Source organism: Dermacentor silvarum, chromosome 6 (genome assembly GCF_013339745.2).
Source record: "Dermacentor silvarum isolate Dsil-2018 chromosome 6, BIME_Dsil_1.4, whole genome shotgun sequence".
Lineage (NCBI taxonomy): Eukaryota > Metazoa > Arthropoda > Arachnida > Ixodida > Ixodidae > Dermacentor > Dermacentor silvarum.
Genome location: NC_051159.1, coordinates 116,001,017 through 116,027,870, shown reverse-complemented (window position 1 = coordinate 116,027,870; position 26,854 = coordinate 116,001,017). Strand labels below are relative to the sequence as shown.

Sequence of the window (26,854 nt, the reverse complement as noted above, 5' to 3'; positions counted from 1 at the left end):
AAGAAAGTTGTACACACTTGACAGCAGTCATGGGTATGCGGCACTTTCATAGACCCTGCAAGAAAACTTGCTGCTTGCCGTTCAACGATAAGGCTACTTCGTCTTCAAGTGCATTGGCGAAGTGTCTTATTGAATCTTGTGAAGCTGTGCTGGTGCATGTAGAGATTATGTGCAAGGGATGCTGGAGGGTGGATCTTTTCTTTAGATGCAAAATTCAGATGCAAAATAAATGGCAATACAAATTAAAGCTGGACAGAGTACAAATTATCTTAATAGTCATGGCTAGGTGGCGTATGTCACCGCCCGATTTAAAGGGTTCAGCCTCATCCATCCATCCATCCATCCATAACGCGGGGTCACTTGGGAGAGAAAGGTCGGAGGCGCTCTCTTTGGCTGGGTATCGGCGACCAACACGTACGAACGCTTCGCCCGTGCGCCGGCCCGCTTCGCGCGACCGTCGCGCGAGGCTTAGAGCGGGACGCCGGTATGGACGAACACGGATCGTTCGAGCGCGCCACCGTTCGCGTGACCGTACACGTGAACGACTAGGCGATGGTGTCATAGCATGGGGCGAACGTATTCGCTCGCTATCGGGTCGCGGTGTGTCGGACTTCCTTGATTTGTCGCGCGCCCGTGTGAATGTTCTATTGGTTGTAATTCGGCTAGTGTGTATTAGTGTATGAAAGGTGCAATAAATGCCCTTTTGATTGTTTGCACTACTGGATTGTCGTTCCTTTGTCCCAAGAGTACATGTGTGAGACCCCACATCTGGCTGCCCAACGTGGGTCTCTTGGGGCATCGGACGATAATTTCGACAGTTTTGCTCGGTTCGAGATGTTTCAACCGAAGCGTAGTCCTAGCGTGGATTTTGATCGCTAGTGTCGGCGGTGTGCTTTCTTGAGCGAGGCGGCGGTTGCTGTAGCGTGTTTGAACTTTTCAACATGCTAAGCCTTTTCGCGAGTGTTTTGAAGTACACTCGTCGGTACGAGAGCCACGTGGTCTGCATCCTGGGAGAGCGAGGCCTAGCGCCCGCGGAGCATTGGCAAGCCTGAAGCGAGTGAGTACGGAAGCCTCGTGGGTGGTCCGAATTTCTTATGTAAATAGCTTCTTCTATATCTTTGACTTCGGAAGTCGAGGCTCAGGGAGCCGGGTGGCCGCGAGCCACGGGTGCCGCTACGGGCTGACTGGTATTGCGGCCTGGCACCGGGCGCTCCGACACCGTCTGGGACGGTGGGCGCCGTCAACTCGGATGCTGTGTGCACCGAGCGGAGTAGGACCACTTCACAGAGCTAACGTCTCCTCGAGGCTGCCTGTTCTTGTGCCCATTTTGGGTGTTGTTTTTTTTTTTTTTTTTGGATGCCGGTTGTCCAAGTAGCGACGCATTAGGCCTAAGGCTTAACAAAGCCGCCTGTCGCACGTTGAGGGACACAACCTGGTGGACCGTGGTGTTGAGGTGTCGCACATTGCTTCCCTCATTAGTTCGCCTCGCACGAATTGAAATTACTCGTTCGACTCAAGAAAGCAAGCTTTGTTCACGTGAACTTAGCATCTGAAATGCCGTCCGAAATTTCGCTAGCCGAATTGAACATCGTACCACGTGGGCGATGCGTATGCCGAATTCCTCTCCCTTGCACTACTTTAGTGTTTGTCGAGTGCGTTAAGTGTACGCAGCGTGAGCGGAGTCACCCCTGGTTTGCTGTCACCTGCACATCGTCAGCGCTGCTGCCCCGGACTACAATCGAGCTACCCCAGGCTTTGGAGATGCCTGTGGTCAATTCGGCGCAGCGATTTCGGCGGCTGGGAAAAGAGCCGGCAGTCACCAGCGGCTCTCGCCGGCAGGGCGCGTCGGCGCGAGCGACGCTTGCTCGTGCCGACTTCTGCGTCGCCGTTTCCGGAGTCCTGTGCTGGAGTCGTGCCATCGAATCTGCAGAGCTGGTGCTGTGACCAACTGACGCCAGCGGTGCACCCCAGAGACAATGTCGGCTCGCACGTTGTGGATAACGCGTGGACATCTACTCGGCGGCGCCACTGTCGCATGTACTAACTTTTGTTCGCGACGCGCGCGTTGATAGGCCTTGTGACATGTTTCGCCGGCGTATGTGTAGTGATTTAAGGTTGGGGGGATGTGGGGATGCGTGACTCTCACGCGTCCCCTGATGTTGTTTTCCCCGCATGTCTCCTGTAGTCCGGCTTCTCTGCGTGGCTAAGCCCGGCGGTGGTTGCGGCGCGTTGCGAGAGATGGCGCTAGTGTCGCGATGCAGTGGCTCTGCGTGACCCTCCTGGATTGATTAACAGCACTACTTTCACCAATTTGATTTTGAGATAAAAGCTATACTGCAGTTGTGAAACACACGTGCTGCTACCATTTCCAGTTTCTGGCTGCAAATCTATCTGGTACCAGAGGTTTGAGCAAACAGATTGATGCACAATGTCACTTGGTCTTCAACAGAGAGTAGGAAACAGTTCACTCAAGAATATGAATTCCAACTTTAGTGCAAGTACACATGGGAGCAGGTGTAACAGGAGGTGAAATGTTTTGTTCAACCGAAAACGGGAACTGCTGGGATAATTCAGCTCTAGATAGTATGACTGCGAATCTTCACCTGTTCATGCATGGGCAGTTTCAATAATAGCAACAAAAAAGCGAATATAAGTGTGTTGCAACTAACCCTTCCCCTCCATTGCTTCTGGTGTGTCATAGTACCAAACAATTTTCAAAGCAGGCACTTTGCGTTTTGTGCATAATGCACTCACTTGGTTTGCTGATTGTTACATGTGGTGCAGCCGCACGATGTATTGTAGCCACTGCTGCTGGAAGTCCCCAACTTTCCACAGTGGGCCACAGTGGCTTTGTCGCTATGGTGTTCTGCTGCTTAGCACAAGGTCACGTGCTTGATTCCCAGCCGTGGTAGCTTCACTGAGGAGGCGGAAAACAGAAGTCATTCTTAAATGGACACTAAAGAGAAAATTGATTTTACCAGTATTAGTAAATTGCCCTTCCACAATGCTAAAAACGCCACTCTTACAGCTAGAAGACGCTTGGTAAGCAAAAAAAAAAAAAAAAAGCCGCAAAAACGTAAGACTGGTGGCAACGCCACCTCAAAGTTCCCGCACCAGCTCGCCTTGATGTTATGGATTTTGATGGCGTCTGCTAGGCTCTTGTAAATTTTTTTTACTTTAGAAATGGACTACAATGGTGTCTAAAGGAGCCAAGGGCAAGTTTCAGGAACTTTTTACTGAACCAACGCGGCCCAATTACGCAAAAATACTTTGAAATTCGTGACGTCGCACTGAGGTACCGGCATTCGGCTCCGACGCAAAATTTTAAAAATTGAATTTTGACCTTCTTTTTCATTTCTAATAATCTCCCCAATGTCACGAAATTAGCGACAATAAAGTTTTCAAACAATACTTTATCAGTCTACACTGATTTATTGTTTTGCTTCAGTGTCCCTTCAACTCTTTCACTAACGAGGACAAGCCAGGCTAGTCACTAGAATTTGTAACGCTCCTGCTGAGGTCGAGCTGGGCCCGGCCGAACTAAAACCAGGAAACACATGACTACGTTTCCAGGATTTAGTACGGGCGAGCCCAGCTTGTCCTCAGATAGGAGTGGTACAAATCACGACGACGAGCTGTTGCCTTGTCCGTGTTGTGCTCTGCTTCCTTGTCATCTTCTTGTATGTGGCTAAAGGCTGTGGCGAGCTTGGCTAACACAGCAATGTTGACTGGTGAGGGATCGGTCAACCATTCCTCCAATTGTTGGGCTGCTGAGCACGAGGTCGCGGGATCGAATCCCGGCCACGGCGGCCGCATTTCGATGGGGGTGAAATGCGAAAACACCCGTGTACTTAGATTTAGGTGCACGTTAAAGAACCCCAGGTGGTCCAAATTTCCGGAGTCCCCCACTATGGCGTGCCTCATAATCACAACTGGTTTTGGCACGTAAAACCCCATAATCTAACCATTCCTCCAATGTCTGTGGTATTTTGGTGAGTGAGCCGAGTATTGGTGTATGTATTGGTTGTGTGCCAGGGCAGACCCAGAGTGTTTGTGATGTATTTCGGAAACCCCCATACTCGCTGCACTGAGGTAGGGGCCCGTAATGTAATGGAGAAAGTGTTTGGTACGTAGGGAATGGGTCTGGGCCTGAGGCCATATGATGGTTTTCCTCCTTCGCGCGGTTTGTGGAGGTGCTGGGAGTGAAGTGCATTGTTCATGCCAATTGTTGACCTTGTCGGTAAAGGGAGTGATGCATTCAGTCACGCTACATAGTAATATATATATTTTAACATTCACACTGGCAAAAACATGGCAGGGGAACAAACGGCACACCACGTGTGCGCGACTGCATTGTCCTCTTCTTCCTTCGAGCCGACGCACCGAAAAGAAGTAGACGTTACAAGCTTTAGTTGTCATTCTAGTCTGTGCAGTAGTTGTTCTCTCGTGGGCGACTCTGTCCATATTACGGGGCGCCCTGGAATACTGACTCGGGAGAGAGTGCGAACTCTATGTTGGGACTTTGGGATGTTGAATCCGATAATTTGACTTGATTTCCGTCCTGGTGAGTGTCTGATGTGTGTTTCCCATTCTCTTATGCAGGTGCGACGAGCCCTGGATGATGCAGATGAGTCGCACATGTTGGAAGTTGAGCGGCAGACACTGGAGCTCTGGGACCGTGCCTACCACCTGTGGGTGGCACGCAATGCCACTGATGACCCCACCCATCACCACGGGCCCTCGTGGGATGCTCTCGCCGATTCCCTGCAGAACCTCGATTTTTCCCTCTTTACCAGCTTTGTTCGGGACAACATCGGCACTCTTATGTCGGTGGGTGCTACGCAGAAACTGCTCTTCCAGATTGTAACTTCTTGTTTGTCTGCCCATTGAATCTGCGTTATCCGGTGGCATAACTGTTATGTAAGACTAATGATTTTATAAAAATGAACTTCCTTATTGTGAAACAGCAGATTATTACACATGGCCTGCTCAGTAGAAAGTATGTGTGACATTTTGAGTTTTAAGTGTTTGAGTTGAGAAGGCAGAAAAAAAATATTTTAAAATAAGTTTAAAATCAGTTTAGTGAGCTTTTTTTAATCAGTTTAGTGAGCTTCTGCAAAGGGTCGTGTACCTTAGTCTTTGTAGAGAGAAAGTCGACAGTGACATGGACAATGTGCAGATACAAATGCCAGAAAAAATGAAGGGAAAGCTCGTGGAAGGTAATAAATTGGGATAAATAAATGGTGGCAATGAAAAGGCAGAAGCTGTCGAAATAGACAAGGAGGAAAGCAGAGAAAAAGGACAGCTGAAGTGAGGAAGCGAGTAGTGTTAAGTGAGGTAATGAGAAGAAAATAAAAGTGAATTAAAAATTGTAATGTTATAAGTCCTAAAAGGAATCGTTATGGAACAGTAGCAAAGGCCAGAAACAAGATACCAGATTTATGCAATCCTTAGTAAGCATGTACCAAAGATAGAAGCAGCTGCTAAGTGGCACTTTACACCGCTAGGGTGCAAACATGACTGTCTTCCTTGGAGCCATGACGAACAAAGATGCCCTGTAAAGAACATGCTGCCTTTTACACCCAAAACTTTATGTAACATGCTGCAGCACTCTCATGGCATGCTGTAGGCTCGAGTGCACTACCTTAAGTTCATTTGTAACTGCTGCCACATACGTCCTACTTGTCTTAGAGTATTTTTGAAACTACCATGAGTGTGTAAAAGAGCTACCCCTGCGATGTTTTGTGCACCTAGGTGCTGTAGTTTGCTTACAGTGACCGTGTGTAAACGGTCACTGTAGATGTGAGGTTGCAGTTTTGCGATTTCTTGATCTGTAGCGCTATCTAGCAACTCGTAGGGTTTACCCGTAAAGCTATTATGGTTCCTATCAGTATCTACACATATTTCTCAACATCCTGCAATTTTCACCCTAGATATCTCGCTTGGTTCTCTTCTAGTAGCCACACATACATTTGGTGAGAGGTGCTCTCACGAGAGTGCAGTAAACGATCTGGAATGGAACTTTAACATCTTAACAACTCTATCGGTAGTACTAACAATACTGAGAAGCAGATCCGGCCACTAAGAAATACCATGTTTGGGTGGCTTGCCTCTGATCAAGTGCTAGCTAGACCTGTAAAAGTTCAAGAGCTGGAGCAAGCATGCATTTAACTTAATCAGTCTCCCACCCTTTGAGCCTTTTGGACACACTACACCCATAGGGGTGTAGCAACATTGCAAATGAAGAAAGCCAATGCACTGCATTGAAGCGTCTAACAGGCTTCTTCCCTTGTGCGCGGCAGCTTATGGTATTTATGTGGCTCTTATCCACAGGTATTTGAATCTATCTGGAACCTGCTGAAGGGCAACATCAGTGTCGTTCTCAGCCTGGTTACAACAACAATCTCAATCCTGTTTGGCGGTGGTACTGCGGTTCTCAACTTTGTGCTAAATTTTGTGAGTACACAACCTTTCTTTTCATTGTGCTGTGTATTCACGTCAGTCTCATGAAACTCTAATAATGTGAAGCATTGTTGACGAGTTCAACCCAGTTTTCTGTAACTGGTATCCTGAAAAGATACAGATGGGTAGCCTTAAAAGTAAGAAGCCTTTAACACGGCAACTTCCTCATTCTCGGCGGCTTAAACATTAACATAAACAGTTCCGGAAATGACATAGGGAAACATTATTAAAGGTCCTCTCAAATGCCACATTGCTGAAACTAGAGCCAGGTAGGTGCTTCGACATTGTCCACTGAATCATGGTAACAAAAACACTACAACATTTTTACTTAAATTCTTGAAACTTGGTACACTGACCACAACACAGCCTGACTGTGTCGAAAAAGAAAGGAAAATAACCATGATGCAGCAAGATTGTCTGGCTCAAGTATATTCATATCGTAAAACGGTGAACAGCCTTTAAAAAAATATTAGTATAAACCTTCGCAAACAGCCAGGATGAAAGGTTTCATAAACCTGTACATTTCAACTAAATAAGTCCAGTTTGCTTAGAAATGGGGAGTCTGCAGAGTGCGAAATTTTTATGCGGCTGCATTTTTACGCGACCGCATGCCTCTCCACAATCAACTGCCTTGTAATAGCTGGCTTTTTGTCCAGTTCCCCTTAGTGGGTGAGCAGAACTATGTAAGGAATAAGCAGGCAAACAAAATAAGATGGTGGTCTTCACAGTGGGGTCTTCACATTTACTGCTGTCGCAGTAAGTGAGTTCACAGCCGAAGGAATTACGTGTGCTGCCTTTTTTTTTTTTACACACCTTGTAGTAGACATTTTTTTCTGCTTGATACTGATTTCTCTGAAAGTTGTGCATTTTAAACCATAGAGGGCTGGCTACCTAAAGGGTACCAGCCAGCTGCATTCGTTGTTAATATCACGTATTTGTAAAGATATGAAGTTGTGCTTCTTAAGTACTAAGTAGCACTTGTTTTGGATAACTTAATCGGTTTCGCTTTGCTGTGCTGTGCATGAGTTTGAGCACAACTATTTTTCACCGTCACATGGAATGATCAGCTTGTCGCTTTCACCACCTGATCCTTTCACGCTGCTATTTCACTGTTTTTTTTTTCTTATGAGCCCTCGCTTGTGTTGTTGTCTGCAGGTCGTGTTCTTGACTGCTCTCTTCTACCTTCTGCGTGCAAGCACGGACCGCTACAAGCCACTTGATCTCTTTGCGAGCATGTTGCCAGGCTCGGCTAGCCGCCTGGGCGAAGCTGTCGAGGAAGCTGTCGCGGGTGTCTTTGCAGCCTCTTTCAAGATGGCCGCCTTCTACGGTCTCTACACATGGCTAATACACACGCTCTTTGATGTCAAGATGGTGTACATTCCCACTGGTGAGCATTGCAATCACCGCACTTGCTGCTTGAACGCAGTGCATGTGCAACTTCCAGCGTGCATGAAACTCGTGATGGAAGAGCAGTGCAAAGCACCTACAGTGGTGGGACTGCCCAAAGTCATTTTGGAGCAATTTTTGGAACAAGTAAAATAGCGTTTCAGAGCAGTTTGGAGCAGACAAAATTGCATTTTGGAGCAGGTTGGAGCAGACTAAATTGCATTCTGGAGCAGGCCAATCTCAATTTTGGTGGAATAATGAGATATGGCAGCGCACTTCGAAACCACGACGAAACATAGAATAAACCAACATGAAGCGCGTAGTAGAAGCACGCTCTGTAGCTATAGCATACTAGAATATGGAAGAGTGGGTCGAGCGGTGGCACTGCGCATGCTTTCCTGTAAAGCCAAAAACATCGCTGGCACTACAATAGAACTATATATTCCCACACCGACACTCATGATGATAGCGGAAAATGTTCTCAAATTATGCGGTCCAATCAACGTGGTAACATATTTTCTCGGTCACCATATGAAACCGCCGACCCAGAGAGCTGCAATCAACCCTTGGCTGGTATAATGTTAAAACTATTCCAATCTCTTTTTACTGCGATAGAAATTATAGGGACCCTCCAGGTGCATTTCTGCCATCGCCATGATGTTCTGTATAAAGTCCGGGGCCAATAACATCATCAACGCACGCCGTATGCTGTCTGTGCGAGTTAAAGCTTGCGAGGGTGAGCCGACGATGGAGGCTCAATCTCGCGCGCGCAATGGAGGAAATCGGGGAGGTAGCGCACCATCTTCCGTTGCGTGCAAGGCACCGGGGGCGGGGAGGTATAGGGCGGGGGGCGTTTTACTCCGGCGGCTGCTGTGTATGGCGCGGCCGCACGGGCCCTATCTTGAAAGGGATCTGCGATGGGGACAGAGTGCGCCGAGTGCTGATAGCTTCGTGCGCGCTATGTTCTCGCCGCTTAGTTTGCATTGAAGTGAGAGGCAGCACGAAGGTGAATTCGCTCAGTGCTGCTGCCACGCATCCTCACTCCAGTGTTTTGTCAGCGAGTTTGTGCGGTCATCGAGGGAGGTGTGCTCATGTTTTCTTGTGCGCGCGTGACACCGAGCTTGTTAATTTATTTAGTAAGAGAATATTTACAAACTTATACGGCCGATAAATCTACTATCCTTACTTCGTATAGCTGTCCACTAATTTGCTATATCACCATCGATGCTTCGCCTTTCGGGCGAAACTGCAATGTTTTATTCCAAATACGCCTTATATTAGCCCTTCGTGATAAGTCAAAATGACTGAGGCCTCGCCCATGTGGGCATAAAAACAGACGAATAGTTTTACATTATCCCGGCCCTGGGGACAGAGACACCCGCCCGCTGAACCCGCTGCAGCGCGTGCCTCCCCAATATTTAGTTCGCTCGCAGTGCCCTCAGCCTACGTTTTGCTGTTTTGCGCCGCTCGGCCCACTTAACTGTATTCTAGTACACTAAGCACAGCCGCCCTGGTCGTTCCGACAGTAGTGACAACAACTGGGAGTGGCCGTGCGTGCACCAGTCACTTGCCGGAAGTGCCGAAAAGTCCAGTGCTATAAGCCCGAAAATTACGATAAACTTTGCGGGAGGTGCCGTCGTGCAGTGTGTGGAATGTGAAGGGCTGTACTATTTTTCAGAGAACAAATTCACTTGCTATTCGCGGCCACTGCCAGAGCACACATGCCGAAGCCGTTCTGGTGCAGCGTGGCGCAATTTGGCGCAGGAATTTGCGATGGTATCAAAATGGCTCAATTGATGCAGGAGTCCCACCCCTGCACCTCTTCTGTCACTTAGTTCTTAAATTAGCAACTGCACAACAACATTAGCAACTAAGATTTAATTGGGCAAGGAATGTTGTTTGGACAGAGGAGGCGAGGGTATTATTAAACAAATAGCACAGCCTTGCCCAGTGAAATTTCAGTTGGTTGTCAGTGCTTGTGTCTATATTTCTTTCATTTCACTGTATCCCAGAGGCCTGAGGCATCACCAAGACATCACTGGTTAATCAATGTTTTTACCAGGAACATATTGCACATTATTGACTGCAGTTGTCATGACGATTATAAGTTACAGTGTAGCTTTATCTAAAGCATGAAGAAAGAGCAGTTGGTCAGCGGCAGTGGCTTGCCGTTTGCTACAAGCAGCTGTTAAGACTTAGTGAAGCTCCACCTTTGGCTGTTTCATGCAACTTGTCACGCTTCCCTTTGCCCACAGCACTGGCATCCCTTTTTGGGGCGGTGCCTTTCATTGGTGCATACTGGGCCTGCCTGCCAGCTGTGCTGGAGCTGTGGCTGGTGCAAGCACAGCGTCTCAAGGCACTCCTCATGCTTATCTGCCAGCTGGCACCCACCTACTTTGTTGACTGCGCCATCTATGCCGAGATTAAGGGGCAAGTATCTCTCTCGCATGCAAGACCTGTTCTCAAGTTGCTGGTCCCACAGCAGTTGGCTAAACCAAATGACAAGGAAAACAAACCAGCCTAATAAACGTGAGACATCAGGCAGGAATATGAAACAGGGCAGAGGTGGGCTAACAAACTAATGATTAATTGTGATTAGTCATCAGCTTGAACTGATTTTGCCTAACAGATTGTGACTAGGCTTACGCACTGAGTACTATTAAGTGATCTCACAGCCTGAATCTTGCAGAAGGGACACTAAAGCGTAACACTTCTGCAGTTTATACCTATCTATCTGCATTCTATCTGCATTATTTAGGTACTTGTCGGAAAAACTTCACCAGAAATGGTCTGGGTGGCTGCCTAAGCTAACAGCTGTAATTAAGCATCTTTACGGAGGCCCAGGCAGCCGTTACATGTAATGGTGCCGCAGCATTTAGGGTGCAATATATGCAATAATATTTTCATCAGATTTCAGGAGAGTAACAGATGCAATCAAGTTGCAACAGAGGGCTATGGAAAAACAAAGGCAATAGAGCCTAACTTCCCCATGTCGAATGCCACACCCAAACTACAGCATCAGTATGTCATTGTGGTGACACAGATTCTATGCCTTGACTCCAATTTGCAACGTTTCTGTGCAGAAAAAGTTCTCAGAACTTCTGGGGCCAAATCTGGTTCCTTCAGATTGCAATGAAAGTTGAACTGTTGGCTAAATCCCAAGTGCACACTGCCAAAATCTGTGACATCAAGAATGCCTGGTGTAAGAACTCCAAGGTGGTGTCGCCACTCGTCTTGGTATTTTTGTGCATCTTCTCTGACTTAGCAGACCTCTGTTCTTGGTAAGATAGGACCATAGCAGCAAAGTTCTTTATCTGTATCCTGTTAATATGTTTCATCATTCCTTTCCATAGGCCTCTGTTGCAACTTGATTGGATCTGTTACTCTCCTGAAATCTGATGAAAATATTATTGCATATATTGTACCCTAACCGCTACGTGCCCTGCCATGCTGCCTGGGCCTCCGTAAACCTGCTTGATTACAGCTGTTAGCCTAGGCAGCCATCCAGACCATTTCTGGTGAAATAAAATATAATTTGGATTTGAACTTTTGGAGTTGAAGTGTGATTTATCAATCAAGCTTAACTCAACAATCCTCTTAACTTTAAGATACGATTTGATATACTAACTGTTGCTAGAAAGAACATTTTCTGCTCGGTTGACACCTTCAGACTACGTTTGAAACTGGCACTGCAGCTTTTCCGTGAACATGCTGGCTGCCTTATTTTTTCTTTCTTTAAAACGTTTTTTTTTTTTTTTTTTTTTTTTTTCATTTACATACCCTAAAGGCTCTTTCTGGGCGTGACATAGGGTGTGGGTTACAGTTACATCCTTTGCGGTGATCATGCCAATTCCTCACTGCTGCAGGGGTGGTCATCCCTTCCTGACTGGGCTGGCGATAGCGGGCGGTGTTTTCTGCCTGGGCTTCCAGGGTGCACTGTTTGGGCCCATGCTCCTGTGTGTTCTCATTGTAGCCATGAAAGTTTACCGCTCTGTGATGCAATCCATGCCCTCTAGCACAGCGGGCCGACGCTTCAGCTTCAAGAGGTGAGGCCCTAATGCAGGGACGACTCCACATCTTTGCCACTCGCAAAGTTCGACGTCTGGAGTGTGACCTTTTCTCGGGGCACTTTTTTCTACGCCTGTAGTTGACAGCGGCAGCATTTGCTGTTAGAGCTTTCATCGTGTTTGCTTGCTTGTTGCCCTAAACAAAATGTAAAATAGGTACATCAGTAGCCTTGATCACCTTTAATATGGACTGCGTTCAGATGAAATCCCCTGTAACCTGAACAGTCTGGAAGCCTTCGGTTACTTTACCACAGACTCAGTGTGCTCCTGTTAAGCCAAATTTCTTGTGAGACAGATGCCAATGTCCTTTCAGGTTCCTGTTAAAGGAAGTCTGTTATGTCTTATACATAGCCTGCATTATATTGCACATAGTTTAGACTAAAAACAAGTGGACCAAGCAGAGTCCTAACTTTTACCTAACTAGTTACACCAGGAAGCCATAGAATAGACATGTGCTGGTTCGCAGCTCACTTTAGTTAGCTGTACGTTGGGTAGCTGCATTTTAATGCACTATGTACTTAAACATAATAACATTGTTTCTAAAGCTTTGGTCCATTTATGTGGACTGTGACTTTTTTAACAAAAGCAACATATCAAGGCATTAAAGAATGGGCCTCTTTCTGCTGCAAGAAGTGTTGAATGAATTAGAATTAATGCAGCTTAGAAAACTATGCTGGCACCAAACTGGAAGTGGTTTGATTACATAACTGATGCGGGTGACTTGGTTCTGTAAACATTCTGAACATCCAGGTACAGCGTTTGCATCTGTAATGCCACGTCAATGGCTCTAGAGAAATTCTGCGGCATGTCGTTGCATGCTTTGACACATGCCTTTAAATACAAACATGCCACCTTAGTGTAGGTTGCAGGCCCACTTTGTCGTGCTTTGTACCTTGCAGATTTTACATTCTCAGTCTTAATTAGCCTGCTATAGGTAGAGGCTACAATCTGAGCACACTGAGAGGTTGGCTGCTTTTGGCATTACCAAACTGTATGTTCAAGCTCTTTTGTTCATTGCGGCGTGTCATGGCACTAGACGTTGCAATGAAAGTTCTCTTTGACAGGACCTTTCAGATTGCATTGAAGGCGACTGCCATTCCCCGAAAAATTTGCGTCATACATGAGGAACGACTGAAACATGTCGCCATGCCATCTTAATGTTGTGCACCTTTTGTTGAGACCCACATTTCATGCATGCACATCCTTTCTTGCCGATATGTCTGTTTGCTCAAATCCGTAAACGTGCAAGAGGGCTACATTGTGGACTGCTAAGCCGATATCTCTGTTTGCTCAAATCCGTAAGCGTGCAAGAGGGCTACATTGTGGACTGCTAAGATGTCTGTTTGAACAAGATGTCTAGGATGAAGCTTTCTCTGGTGGCTGACCCTCCATTGCAAAGCAAATGAATTTAATCTTTTGTGCTGAACCTCCGAGTTGAATGCATGTCATGGTAGCTTGAGGTAGCACAGTATTGCCAAACACATTTTCAAGACGTCTTCTATGCCACCGCCAGAAATTATAAGTTTGTACTTACATGCTAACTTACATATTACGATGAGGAAGCGTTAAGGCATGAATGTAATATATTCGTAATAATATTATTACTGCATAAACTGCACAGATGAACAGAGCAAACTAATTTATTTGCAAGCCCAGAAAGTAAATGACAGAATATAGAATGATGAGCTAGATGGATACACTGAAACAAGATGCAGCATCACATGTTGGCACTCACAACTTTCCTCTTACATTATTTTCTTTATTAGGTTAACAGGAGCAAAATCGCAGCCATAACTTGTCAGGCTAACGTTCATGAAGAGCAGTCGGTATCAAAGGCTGTCTCACACATTAATACTATGAAACACCTCAGCAGGTCCATGGGTACAGTGAGCCCACCCCCTCTGCCTAATCAGTACAGCAGTACTATTCAACTGAAGTCTACATCAACCCATGTTACAATGCACATGCAAATAAGATGGCAAACTTCTCAACAACATGTTATACTACACATTTATACAATGACTTGTCACTGAAAGCATGTCTTCAAGATGTATGTATGTGAGGCGTGGGTCTTGACAGAAAATGCACAGTATTAGGTAGCGCAACGATGTGGCACGGTTTATTGATTGACATGCCAAGGAAACTTTTGTTGTCAGTGAATTGTACCTAACTGAAGCCTGTGTGCATACAACAAAACAATTAACAGAGTGCTTAACGACCACCAAGATGTAACGCATAGTGTAAGTTGTGGTTCAAGTGAACGCATTCGGCAAGAGGAATAACTGTGTTTTGCCCATTATAGGTTTTATTTGCCACGGCGAAACCAGATGGTCGGGCTCTTTACACCATCAATGCTAATTTGAGAAATTGACATCGGTGGCAGCATCAATGCTTGACCTCTTCACCCTTTGTGCAGGGGACTTAAACTGCACGTTTTATCCATCTGGTGTGTTTAATAAGCTGGAATAGTGTGCTCATTTGGGTTGCTTTCATTTATGTTTTTGACAGCCAACTTGCCAGTAATTACATGTGCATCTAACACTGAACTTTCATCTATACCTTATTTGGCACAGAACATACATCAGCCTCACTGAATTCTTGAAAAGACAAGCTCACATACATCAGCCTCACTGAATTCTTGAAAAGACAAGCTCTTTGTTCCTTTAGATAGAGAAGCAAATGTGGTAATGTGATGTTTGGAAAACAGTAACAGCAGCTTTTCATTTTAGCTGGGTGATACCACTACAGTACAACTGCAGCAGACAATGCCAGTGCTTTTTTTGGTTGCTAGCAGCTGAACCTAGCACAATCTTAAGTTTATCTACAAAGAGTTCAGGTTCCAGTAGGTGCTTTGTGGCCGTGCCTCTATAAATTATATTTAACCTGTCAAAACTCATCTGTGCTAGCATTTTTAGTATGGGATTATTCAGAAAATCTTGCAGTTATTCTGTGCACACCTCCTACAGGGATATGCATTCATAAAGCTGTGCCGTCTTAGGTGAAATCTCCGAGTTCAGGATTGTCGGTGAAATCCCATTTGCTGGTTCATTCATGAATACACCTTCTTGAGTGAACCTAAATCTCTCTGCCACTTTTAAAGTGAAGTCCAATGCTTACACAAGAGAAAAACGGTGGTTTTGGTGCACTTTTATTTACAGAATTCACTTTAGGTGTGCTAGATCTTGGTATAATTATCATATAATGTTTCCTGGAACTCGGGAGATTCTGCATACAATTCATTAGACGTATACTCCAATTTCATTTTCACTACACTAAAATTTTTTGACGAGGCTCTCTTTATTGCAATTCAAAAGAAACAATGCTCTATGCCAGAGGAGTATGTTGTTATTAAAAAGCAGTGAAGCCAGGACAAACAAAACACTGTGAGGTATTGTTCAAGTAACATGTACATCATGTGCCATCTAATGTATGTTTCAATGAACATATATCATTCTTAAAAAATGACACATGCCTTTGAATCAGGAAAGTGTTAAAAAAATAAAGTCTTGACGAGGTGGACTCAGCATCCGGGAAAGAGCTAGGCTTTTTGTCTGTATAGAAAGTGTTAACGGAGTACTGACATACTGACGTCTTTGACTCGTGTCTTTTTTTTTTTTCTTTTTTTTTGCAAATAAATGAAGATCAAGACCCTCTAAACTTTAGGAAAGAGTGCTGGCAAGTGCCAGAGCACCCTAGATAATTTGCAATATTACACATTTGTTTCTACAAACCAATGTTGGTTTTCAGTACGAAGGGGGTACACTGTCACAATACACTGGCTTGCTCTGTTCCTGTGGTCGCTGTGGCTGCCACGTGTGAGTGGAGATGTAAGAAATGTGTGCAGGTACTCTAGTTACTATTTTTATTACCAGCACAACTGTACCTTGTCTTATTGCTGCATGATGTTGGAAAATTTTGCTATGTCATGATAATGTCGATGCCAGGTCAGGCTTTCAAGACCAACTTTAGTATCAAATAAAAATAATTCAAGCCTTGATATAATGAGCACGGATATACGTTGTTATTGGATAGTATAATGAAGTAAATATAAAATTTGGTGCCTTATTTCACTGGAGTATTCTTCTGTACCAAGGACAGCGAAAATGCGGGATCCGACATTAGATCTGCTATATCGAAGCAAATTTGTTTGCATGTGGCTGGAAATATGTCAAAATGTAAAAAATTGGCTCAAAAATGTCAAATACAGTGGCTGATAAAATTTTCAGATTCCCAATTGTTCGAACCCGCGCGCTCCTTCGGACCCGCGGCACCGCCATCGAAATGTTTAACGACACACGGTGTGCCGCTAAATCTTTTGGACATGATCGGTTGGCAACTGTACTTAGCAAGCGCAGCTTCAAATACGTGGAGGAATCTTCCATGGTGAAATGGCACATTCTGGACGTGCGTGCGTGTTTTGGCTTGCAGCTTGGCTTGGTTAGGCCACAACTGACAAGCCAACGTGACAATCCCGTGTGATCACAGCGAACGCATGGTTGTGTGCACAGACTAATTTATTTTGCATAGATGTGACTTCAATTTTTTTTTCATAACAATATCGGTATGTATGCTTATAATGAATATTGGATTTTGCAAACACTTTGTCTTGTCAGATGCGACTTCATTACGACAAGGTTTGACTCTATCTCATGTTTCCCAACCTCTATGTTTGCTCAGTGTTATCCTTTTATGTGCAAGATGCATGTGGTAGTTTCTACAACTTCAAAAATATTTGTCAGTACTCTGTTAACACTATTTTAATGAGTCATTATCTCCGAGTCTTACTGCACAGTCTTCTAACTGTGTACTTGCAGGTTAGGTGCTTCAGAATAAGTGGCCGAGCTTTCTGTTGGGAAAAATAGAACTTGCAAAAGCCTGCAGTGGTGTGCGTATATAGTTTGGTGCTGGCCATTTACCTTTTACCAACATGTGCAGTGAGACTAGAGCTCTTGCAGCAGGGAGGCTTTGGTCATGCCATTGCTCATCACTGTTCACCAAGAAATGTGTGCTGCACGCTGTCATCTTTCATTTTTGCTTCTTGCTGTTTACTTTTGGTTGTGGTGCCAATGGGTGTCGCTTCTGTTTAGGATGTTCACAATAGACTAGCGTGGCATGGCGCACATCACCCCTGTGGATCCAAGGTGAGAGGCTCATTAGCTTCGTGAAATTCGCCTGCTTTCTCTCTATTTTGCAAACGTTTTCGCTTTTCTTTTTAACACTACGTAGGCAAAGCTCCTGGTTTTCCCATTCTCCTGGCTGCCCCTGTCACTAATAGCATGTGTACTTGTATGGGTGACAGCTGGTGACATCTTTAACTGTTTCCTTACTGTTGATGAAAGTGCTGATTTACAGTGATTACAATGGGGGCTCAACTTTTTTTTTTTTTTTTTACTATAGAAATAGTACTGGTCTATTAAATGACAGCAAAGTAGTAGTCAGGCAAAATGTTCTGGACAGTTGAAGTGAGCACTGACAAAAAAAAAAAGGAATAATTGTTTTTCACCTTTAGCATACTGAGGTGCAGTGTCATTAACAAGGATTAATGAAAAACTGAAGCATATGAAATATGCACCTGCTCTGTGGTTTAAACGTCTGTAAAATAGACTTTCCTAGAAAGATAAGTTATTGCAGTTTTGGAGACTGGCCATAATGTTATCAGCTGTGATTCCTGTGCCATGCAGAGAAGCTGTTGCTCTGTAGAGCTCAAGAAAAGGTGCTCTGCACCAATTTTGGCTCTGTTATTGTCGTTTCACACCACAGCCCTTAGTCTGCATTGAGGATTACGATGCATTGACCATGTAGTGAAACATCAATTAGACCAGCTTCTTTCTAACAAGCTGGTCTAGCTTGTCTAGCTTTGGACCTACCAGCTGAGGTGTGCACACGCTTAATAAAAAAAATGAAACTGTTGAAACTGTTCGTGCAGGTGAGAGGTGTATCACTACGTACGGTCAGCCTAACACTGAGTTGAGGCCTTCTTTGACTGAGAACTTCATGTGATGGCACATGCATGAAATGTGCATGAAATGTGCACTCAGCGCTAAGTTCATAACACGTGTGAAAGTTGATGTCTGCTAACAAGGAATAGCAGTGCAAGCTGGTAATCAGAAGGCCTAACACAGTCTACAAAGCCCTTGTTGTTGCTGTCATTAAATAACCTGCAACTGAAGGTCTGAAGAGTGTGGTTTGTACGAGGAGGAAAAAAATGTAGAGGCCCCAGGTGCACTGCAAAAAGTGTTGAAGTCGTGGGCCGTTTTAGGCTTTATTGTCCACATTTATGGGGCAAATATAGCAAAAGTCGCCTAGGAAGCTGGTTACTCTCTGTGGTTTACGTACCCTTGGTCAGTGTAATGCAAAGTGTGAAAAGGGCACATTTGGCTCGGAGATGGGAAAGGGCAGATATAAAAGGGAAGGATATGCCTCGTAAGTTTAATGTGCCATTCCAGGGATGAGATCATGTAACGGTTCACTTGGTAATGGTTTGGAAAGCGAACTGCTCACTTGCCCTAGCATGATTAGTCAGAATTGCTCTTTTGTCAGCAAAGATGCCATTCTGACCAGCCACACGAGGGCAAGCAAATGGTTCACCTTCCAAACCATTATAATATTTCACCCCAGTAAGACTTTGTGGAGTGACATCAGGGCCACTCCCCAGTTTCTTTCCGTCCTCCATGTTTGTGCAGCTAGTTTTGCAACGTGCTGTGCATGCTGGCAGCCATGTTTGACAATAGAGGGTTTCAGCTTGTCTGTAAACTTCATATCCTTTATGGATAACTGGGTTACCAGAGCCATGGAAGGCAGTGACAAATCTGGTAACATCTTGAGATGCTTTATCCAACTACAATGCATTTTATACACTTTTTTGTAGCTTGAATGTCTTCGAAGGAAAATCGTAAAACGACTGCATGTTAACAATTGTCTTGCTATCAATGCTTTACACCAGAAGTTAAGTAGAATATAGCAGGTCACTGCAGTATTAGCTTTGGTGGCTAAACTCTGCATCACAAAATGTCGCTACCAGCGTTGTTGCTGCCGTACACCTGTGCGCTAACCCGATATTCTGCTAATGGTAATAAGTTTGCAGACAAGCTAAAGACTCTTATACCAGCGGCCAAAGTTGCCCTTTTAAAGACTCTCCCAAGGTGCCAAGAAATGACAAATGCAAAACTGAAAGCACTGTCTTCAAACCACGTAGTGCAAAGCATGTTTTGCTGAAAAATTACGAAGTCATTCTTCAGCAGTTATAGAAAAAAGCCATTTATCACTTTCCCATGGTACAGTAAGGAAAGAGTTATGGCTTGCTCCCCCAAATATGCACTGTTTGTATGCAACTTTGTTTAGTTAGGCACAAGGTCACTACCATTATTTATAGCCATATTTTCATGCATCAATGCAGGACCAACACAGATTTTTGCTCGCATTTACACAAGCCCAGGCCACGCTAAGTAAGCACACTGAAATGTGTTATTTGCATGGAAACATTCAGGGACCACAGGTTTATGTGTTAGTTATGAAAAATTAAAATGAGGTTTAAATAAGGTATGGCCTGAAACAAAACTGTCTTATTCTACAAATGGGTATAGTGCATACTTTGTTGCATTTGATCAGATACATACGATCAGGACAGGGATACAAAAACACATACTATCTAGTCGTGCTGTAGGTGACCAGGTCAGTGCCATTATTTTATACTAGCACCCATCAATGTACACAACAGTCTGAGTATCAAAGATTAGCCATTTGAACTATTCGTGCCTTACGAGTGATCTCCAATTGTTTTTGGCTGAGCTGTTCTGGCTCTGAAAAGCTAAGTTTCAATAAAACACTTGTTTGAATTAGGTGGCTTCAGAACACACTCACCACATAGAAGACCAAGCAAGGTTATGAGTTAACGTTGCCTGGAATTTTAAAGTATATATCTGAGTGAGTCAGCAGATGTCAACTGTATAATGATATGCGCATGCAACATATGGGTGACGGCCAAGCTGGTTACTTAAAGTGAATTTGGGCCTGTTGTAACACCTAATTTTTGTTCGTGAAATTATTCAGTCAGTTGTGGTGGTACTTCAGGCTTGAGCTTGTTCATGTTTTTATTCTTCTAAAAGTGATATGCATTCTAAATGTAAATGCATACTACGTATTGACTTTACAAGTGTTAGGCCTGGTAGAATTCCAAATTGGTCTCAAATGGCACACACTTATTTATATCCATAACTCTCACTAGACACAATTGTAATACTTGTGATCAATGATAGCAATCATATTTATAGCAATTCCTTATTTGTGTTTTTGAACAACCTCATCCACATGTAGAAACTTCAGTAAAATATATATGTATGATTAACATGAGCCAGCTTTTTAAGGTTGTCTGGGTGAAACACTCCACTTGTAACAGGACATTTTTGGATAGGCCTTGCCAGTTTTGTTTTGAGACAGCTGTCAGCTTGTCTTTACCAGGACACCTTTCTGTCGTTACATAAGAACACTGCTGCTACCTATTGCTTTAGAGTGAATGCTCACGAATGGGCACAAAATTTCAGTGCGGAATATAGGAGAACTTGGAGAGCTCTCTCTAGCGCTCACTGTTCTAAAGCATGTAAAATGCAGAAATGCTCTCGCTGGGAAACTGCTGAACCAACATAAATTAATTTTGCATATAAAACAAAAACACCACAATAACTGTGTTGTTGTGTGCAAATGCAGAAAATGCACACTGTCAATGGTGCATTATTTAAAAAATCTATTTAGTCATCACTTGTTTGTTTTTTCTTCTATGATTGTAAAAGATCAGTAAATACTGCTTGCACAAATATAAAGTGAGCTCACAACACCAGAAGGGACTTCTGGCAACTTGAATAATAGAAACAGGATTCTGTATATATATATATATATAATGCAAACTAAGATGGCATAATGTAGCCATATCCATGTACTAAGAAAATTTAGTGCAGTGCCACCATGGGTGTTTCATCTTAGACCACCTGCCAGAGTATCCGTGGAGTGCATCATGATAGCAGATCGTCCCTCATCCTGTGCTAAAACCAAAGGGTTCTTTCTAGTAATTTGCTGTGCTATTGAGCCCGCTAGTGTGTCTAAAGTGCACTAATTTATTTAGCAGTTTGCTTGCATTAAATAATTTGTCTGCTTGAGTTTTGCAATTCTTAGTAAGTGTATATTTTGTAGGGTGACATGCAATAAATACGGTGCTTGCCAGCTGCTGTTTACAAAATACTGATATCTGTTCTTGTAGCGGTTCAAACACAGCAACGCAGTATCTTCTATATTTTCCTATTTTTGTAGCTATGTAGCTAAATCACTGATACCTGCTCCCAACATTTTCTAGACTTGTTTCTTTTAAATTTGACAAATTTCATAAAATCAGTTCAGCAGTTGACCACAGTTAAGATCACATGCATTTTTCATGTATATTTGGAATAAATTGGGTAAAAGCTAAACCTTTTATTTTGGTGTGGAGGGCAGTTTCATCATGGAGTTTAGAGGCCTTCAGTGAATGCACGAGTCCTGAAAGCATGCATTCTTAGAGCAATTATAGTACACCAGCATGTGCATCTTGCTTTCCTGTCCTGATCCCTGATCCATAGAGCTGTACACCACCTGCGCCTCACCTTTATTTAACATTCCTAACTTTTAAGCCCTATTAATTGCTTCATAACAAAACGTATAGATATGTCACCTTATCTTTTTATCCTAGCGTGGCTATAGTTCCCTAATGAACTGAACTAGGAAGTGTGACACACAAGCGTAGCAAATAAGCATGCTATTTGCACAGGGATGGCATGGAATATGCTTTTCAACTTTGCTATTTCGATGTGCAATAATGTTGATCAGCCTTTTTCGTAAGTGCGAAAAGTGCTAGTGTGAGTCTGTTAGCACCAGGCTTATGCTGGCATCGTGGTGAACAAAGGCTCTGAAAAGCAACGAATGTGCTCAGACTGGAGAAAACAAAGCACATATTTGTTTCAGAATGTTATGTACCACTCCACATCATTTGACAGTGTTTGCCTTTACCAACTATTGCTGTCTTTAAGTGCCAGAAACAACCACACCTCCTTGGACATATTTATGTGTGAAAGGAGGAAAGACATTACCTTTGTGATGAATCCATATAGCATTGTTCTCTGCCACTTCTCATGAAGAGTGCCTTATTTGAATTGTTGAACATGCACTTTTGCTTTGTGTCTCTTACATGTGAGAACATCACAGACGGAGAAGCAAGCGCACAAGTGCACTGAAACGAGTGTTTCGTAAACATCATGCCATTGTACAAACTTGTGAACTAGATAACACATGCACAACCAACCCTTTTTAAGCACAATAATTTCATTTACAGAGCAAAACCAAATGCTCTACATGAACTTGGCACATTTGAACCAATTTGATGGGAGTGGTACATAGAAATGCCCCATTTACTGAAACTTTTTCACGCATTAAGTAACTCCATGCGAACGAAATTGCTCTTATAGATGTGCACATTATAGATATTCTCACAGCATCGAAACAAAGATGCATAAGTGCCGGTTTTGGACTATGCCTCCACAGTCCAGTGAAGAATGTGACAGTGGCCATCAAGCTTTTTGTGTGCAGATGCATAAAGTAATAAACTACTAATAAGAAGAAACTCAAGTTTTTTTTATGCAAATGCAGCACCAAATAGCCAGTAACTTGCATCACATCTGCTACGTGATTACTTAGTGCACTGAATGTGTTGTGGCTCTGCATTTGCTCCATGTGCCCACTCACAGTAGCAAGTACTGTGAGCACAATGATGGCATTGTGCTCTCAACAGCATTATGCTGGTACTGCACAAGTACTTATGAGTCACCGGGTGTGCTGCATAACAGGGCTCATTGCAATGATGCCTTGCATGCTCACTTTTTCTTCCAGGTACAACAGCAGATGAAGCATCCTGGCATCCACGGACAACCTGCCTCCTTACCAGCTGCTAGTCATTTTGTGCCTTGCTCAGCCAGTTTCAAATTGCCAATGTATGCCTTCCGTCTGCAGCGCACAACTGCCTCTGCAGCCTACATCCTTGGCTTGTGCAAGCACCCTTTTATGTTAACGCAATTTTTCCTTGTCATGTGTATGCTATACCAATTGGTGCAGCACAGCAGAATATAACACGTTGTTGTCGCTTCGCGTAAATGTTTTGAAAATATGTCGAAGCAATAATACTCGCAATGTCACAAATTCTTCTTGTGCTCGCATTTCAATACGGCCTAAGTACTACTAACACCAAAGAACATTTTGTAATTTTATCGGTCACATCATCTGTTGAAGCTCGCCTTGTGGTCATCGGGGCATGTGACCAGGAATGGCAACTTTTTGTGTGTGAAATGTATACGTCCAGAAAGCGTTGTTATTGGTAAAATCTTGCATTTGAATAGCGCAGTTAAGAATTTTCACTAAGCACAATCATTTCAGGGATGGATCTGTTGCTGCTAGTTCCTCTAATACTGTGTGATTCAAGCATGAATGTTGAATAGATCAATGACAGGTAACTTGGTGCCTGAAAATTGCCTCCCATCATGTTGCTTAATCCTTGTTGGTACAGAAGCTGCTTGCTATTCAGACTATTGATAATATACATCAGATCTGCGGGATGCAACCATTGATGTTATTTAAACCATTGATGTTATTTACAAAATAAAGGTTGTGTTTAATGAAAATGTACGTGTGTACAAATTTCTGAATTGAAGTTGAAGGAAATTTAGAATAGTGTGTTCTATTTTCAACTAGTAGTAGCAAATGAAAAATGGAGGGGAAAAAATACTTGTTAGCAGACTTGTGAACGCACTTAGCAGAGGGCATACATCGAAATGGTGGGCCAAGAGCAAACCCTCTAAAGGTCTGCAATGATTTCCAAATGCAATCTTGCTGTACTCTTTATGTTAACTCCCAGCTTGAGCCATCTCTATGAAGAACATGGAAAAGTTTGAGAAGGCCCAGCGCTGGCTGCCAAAACACCCTGCCCCACTTTACCAACCTTTATTGCAACTTTTATAAATGAATTTCACTACACACAGCATATTTCTCACCAGTACATGCAAGGTCTGTCCAGAAAGTTTGTGAACTTTATAAATTGCAGTCTGGCAGATAACTTGAATGCAGCTTGAGCTGCCCTCTAGTGGCACATTTAGTGTACCAGCTGGCAAAAGCATATGTTGTTTTGTCACACACTGATGGCTGCGTTTGGAAATTTTTTCCATGCACGTTGAAATGGGCGATTCAGTGGAGCAGCCAGTTTTCGTAAAGTTCCGCATAACGCTTGGAAAATCTTTTAAGGAGACATATCAGATGTGACAAAAAGCTGTAGGGACTTCAATTTTAGGGACGACTGCAATGCACAAGTGATGGAAAACACTTTAAAGAGGGCTGCACTTCTACTGAAGATGACCGTTCAGGAAGACCAGCTACTTCAAATACTAGTTCCACTGTGGAGGAAGTGAATGAAATGATTCGTTCCAACCATCACCTGCCAGTTCAGGAAGCAGCTGAAGAGGTCGACATCTCAAAAACTGTCTTGCCATGAGATTCTGACTGACATGTTGAGAATGTGCCACCTCGCAGCAAAATTGTTGCCGCGGCATTTGTCAGGTGAACAAAAGCACACGCAGCTAAAAATGAGCGAAAAGCTTCCGTGAAACATTTACAAGAGCACTCACCCACACATAACTGCTCAGTAGAGTGGTTTTGGCCAAGAAGTCGATGCCACTTGTTTTTCAACCTCTGCAAGGGCACCTGCCACTTCCCGCACCACCACTATGGTTTCTCCTCTGCTGTGGCCTGATACAAATCACAAACAAGGTATGTCTAGGCTATTGTACTCGAATACTGCCCTCACCTACCGAAGTTATCAGACGCAAGGGTAGTACATCAAGAGCAACTCAACACCTTTCCCATCTTTAATTTTACATTCAGGGCTTACTAAGTTGCATGTAAGGTCAGCCTTCTCGTTACTGTGAGAATGTCTGGGAAGTTTGTAGGCTACGTGGAGTTGCCTGGCCAGGCGCCGACACAGACCCCAATCTAACAGTTTAGGGAGTGGCTACTTATGCTCACCACTCAAGACACATTAGTCATGTCGCAGCCAGTAGCGAGTCTGGGCCCGGCAGAAGATGCGACTAAAACATGAGACCTCGACTCCATACAAAGATTCTTTGAACCTATATAAATTTTCACTAGTCCGGCTGTTCGTTAGAAAACACAACAGATGAAGCGAGTGGTGCACAGTCGTGCAAATATGGGACAAGATGACCACGCAGCTTTGCCAGTTTTGGTCGTCATATACAGAAAATGAGATATGCTGAATTTCATAAAAACGTAGACGCGTTGACCTACAAGCAACTGGTGCACGCATACACATTACAGCTAGCTGTACTTGCCGGGAACACCAGAAAAGAAACCCCTTGCACAACCGCGACCACGTAATGCGCAGCCACGCCAATGCACTTTACGTTACTTCTTTTGTTTTGTTTCTAGTTTGCAGCAGCTCAAACAGACTCGCAGTCACTTTGTACTTATGTTTTCGAGCGAGAAAGGCGCGTCACTGTCGAAGTGAAAAAAAAAAAAAAGAGTGCATAATTTCGAAATGGAGCTGTAACATAACACATCGTCACCTTGCTCGCACAGTGACCACACTTGCGCTACTTACTCTTGCGGACTTGCAGGGTTTGAAGTGTCACTGTGAGCGCCGGCGCATTCATGGCATTATTGCGGCGCTGCCGGGAACTTGAGCAAATAAAAATAGTACACGCACGGATGCTGTGGTAAACGTCACTGATTTCCACCGTTAAAAACTTTCTGTTGAGCTGGTCGTTGACGCGCCACGAAGCAACGCTGGCTCGTATTTTTAGTACATTTATTGCTGTCTAGAAGCACGTAAGCGACAAAAAACAGCGACTGACATCATGCATGGCTGTCACTCGCATGCAAGTGTCACTCGCACACCGAGTCGTCTGCTTCTCGTGATGGCGATGTCGCAATGAAAACATGCAATGAAGCAAACTTTCTATTTTGAATAACAATACTGTAGCTTAGTATACACAGGTATTTAGTTATTAAGATAGATCAGATGGGTAAAAAAGACTGCTCGGTGGCCTGTGCGCGTGTCGAAACTTCCGGCTGCCACATAGTAATGACGTCAGAACAAAGTATCTCCTGGAAAACAAAACCGAAACTGCCGGCAAAAAGCTAATTATTTACGGCACTCTTGGGTCACCATTTTTTCTAGGGTTTAGAGGTCCAAGACCTTCATTTAACGCAAATGAAATGATTTGTCAAATATTGCCACTACCCTTCTAAAGCTCGTATCATTTTGACACCCTTCTGGGTTAAATTGTCGGCTAGGCAAGTCCAAAAACGAAAACCAATGTTATTTGTTTTTGGCAAAGTCTTACTGCAATGTTTGTTCAAATTCCCAGGTTGAAGCAAAAAAGTCAATATACATTGACGCCATCACCGACCAATTCTTGGAAAACCTACTCACATTATTTGGACTTCCCCACTGCACCAGGAAATTTCACCACCTGCAAACCCTTGCTATTTCGATGTGCAATAATGTTGATCAGCCTTGACATCTCAGATGCATCAAGATATGTGCTCAATTACCATGCGCTCCCATGAAGTTGGTAAGCAGATACATGGAGCTGCAAGAACACGTGCAGGCAGGAAGCTCCGACCTGAACTCGTACAACACAGCCTAAACTGCCAGCAGTGTATGCAACACCTGCACTTTGGGGCACCTTAACAGCTTGCAATGCATAATGTTCACTGCGCAACGGAAAAATGCAAGACACTCCTCTGGTCTCAACCATCACGAAATGTAGATATTTCACTGAAGCACAACATTAGAAACCATCTGTGAACTTCCCACACTGCTGGTGTAAAGGCATTGGTTTGTTTCCACTGAAATTCTA

General features: G+C 43.9%; 1 protein-coding gene and 1 long non-coding RNA gene across 7 annotated transcripts in view; one reads left to right on the top strand and one right to left on the bottom strand.

Annotated features, from left to right (window-relative positions):
- The window catches only part of LOC119455886 (transmembrane protein 245), a 52,029-nt gene extending 28,424 nt beyond the window's left edge, over positions 1-23,605 (top strand). For 4 of the 6 annotated variants that reach the window (XR_007467545.1, XR_007467542.1, XR_007467544.1 and 1 more), the window contains 8 exons: positions 4,603-4,830; positions 6,334-6,456; positions 7,618-7,849; positions 10,104-10,278; positions 11,715-11,894; positions 14,218-14,361; positions 17,003-17,056; positions 22,821-23,605. Coding sequence is in view for 2 of the 6 variants with exons in the window: in XM_049669396.1 (XP_049525353.1) it covers positions 4,603-4,830; positions 6,334-6,456; positions 7,618-7,849; positions 10,104-10,278; positions 11,715-11,894; positions 17,003-17,021 (957 nt within the window). In the remaining 4 variants the exon portion in view is untranslated. The remainder of the gene's footprint in view (positions 1-4,602; positions 4,831-6,333; positions 6,457-7,617; positions 7,850-10,103; positions 10,279-11,714; positions 11,895-14,217; positions 14,362-17,002; positions 17,057-22,820) is intronic. The other 2 variants (XM_049669396.1, XM_037717406.2) reach the window with 2 other exon arrangements.
- Positions 4,786-25,998, bottom strand: LOC119455893 (uncharacterized). The gene is made up of 3 exons (XR_005193029.2): positions 25,591-25,998; positions 24,602-24,722; positions 4,786-4,892 (listed from the first exon to the last, which is right to left on the bottom strand). It is a non-coding gene; the product is annotated as an uncharacterized LOC119455893 (long non-coding RNA).
- Positions 25,999-26,854: the final 856 nt, after the last annotated feature.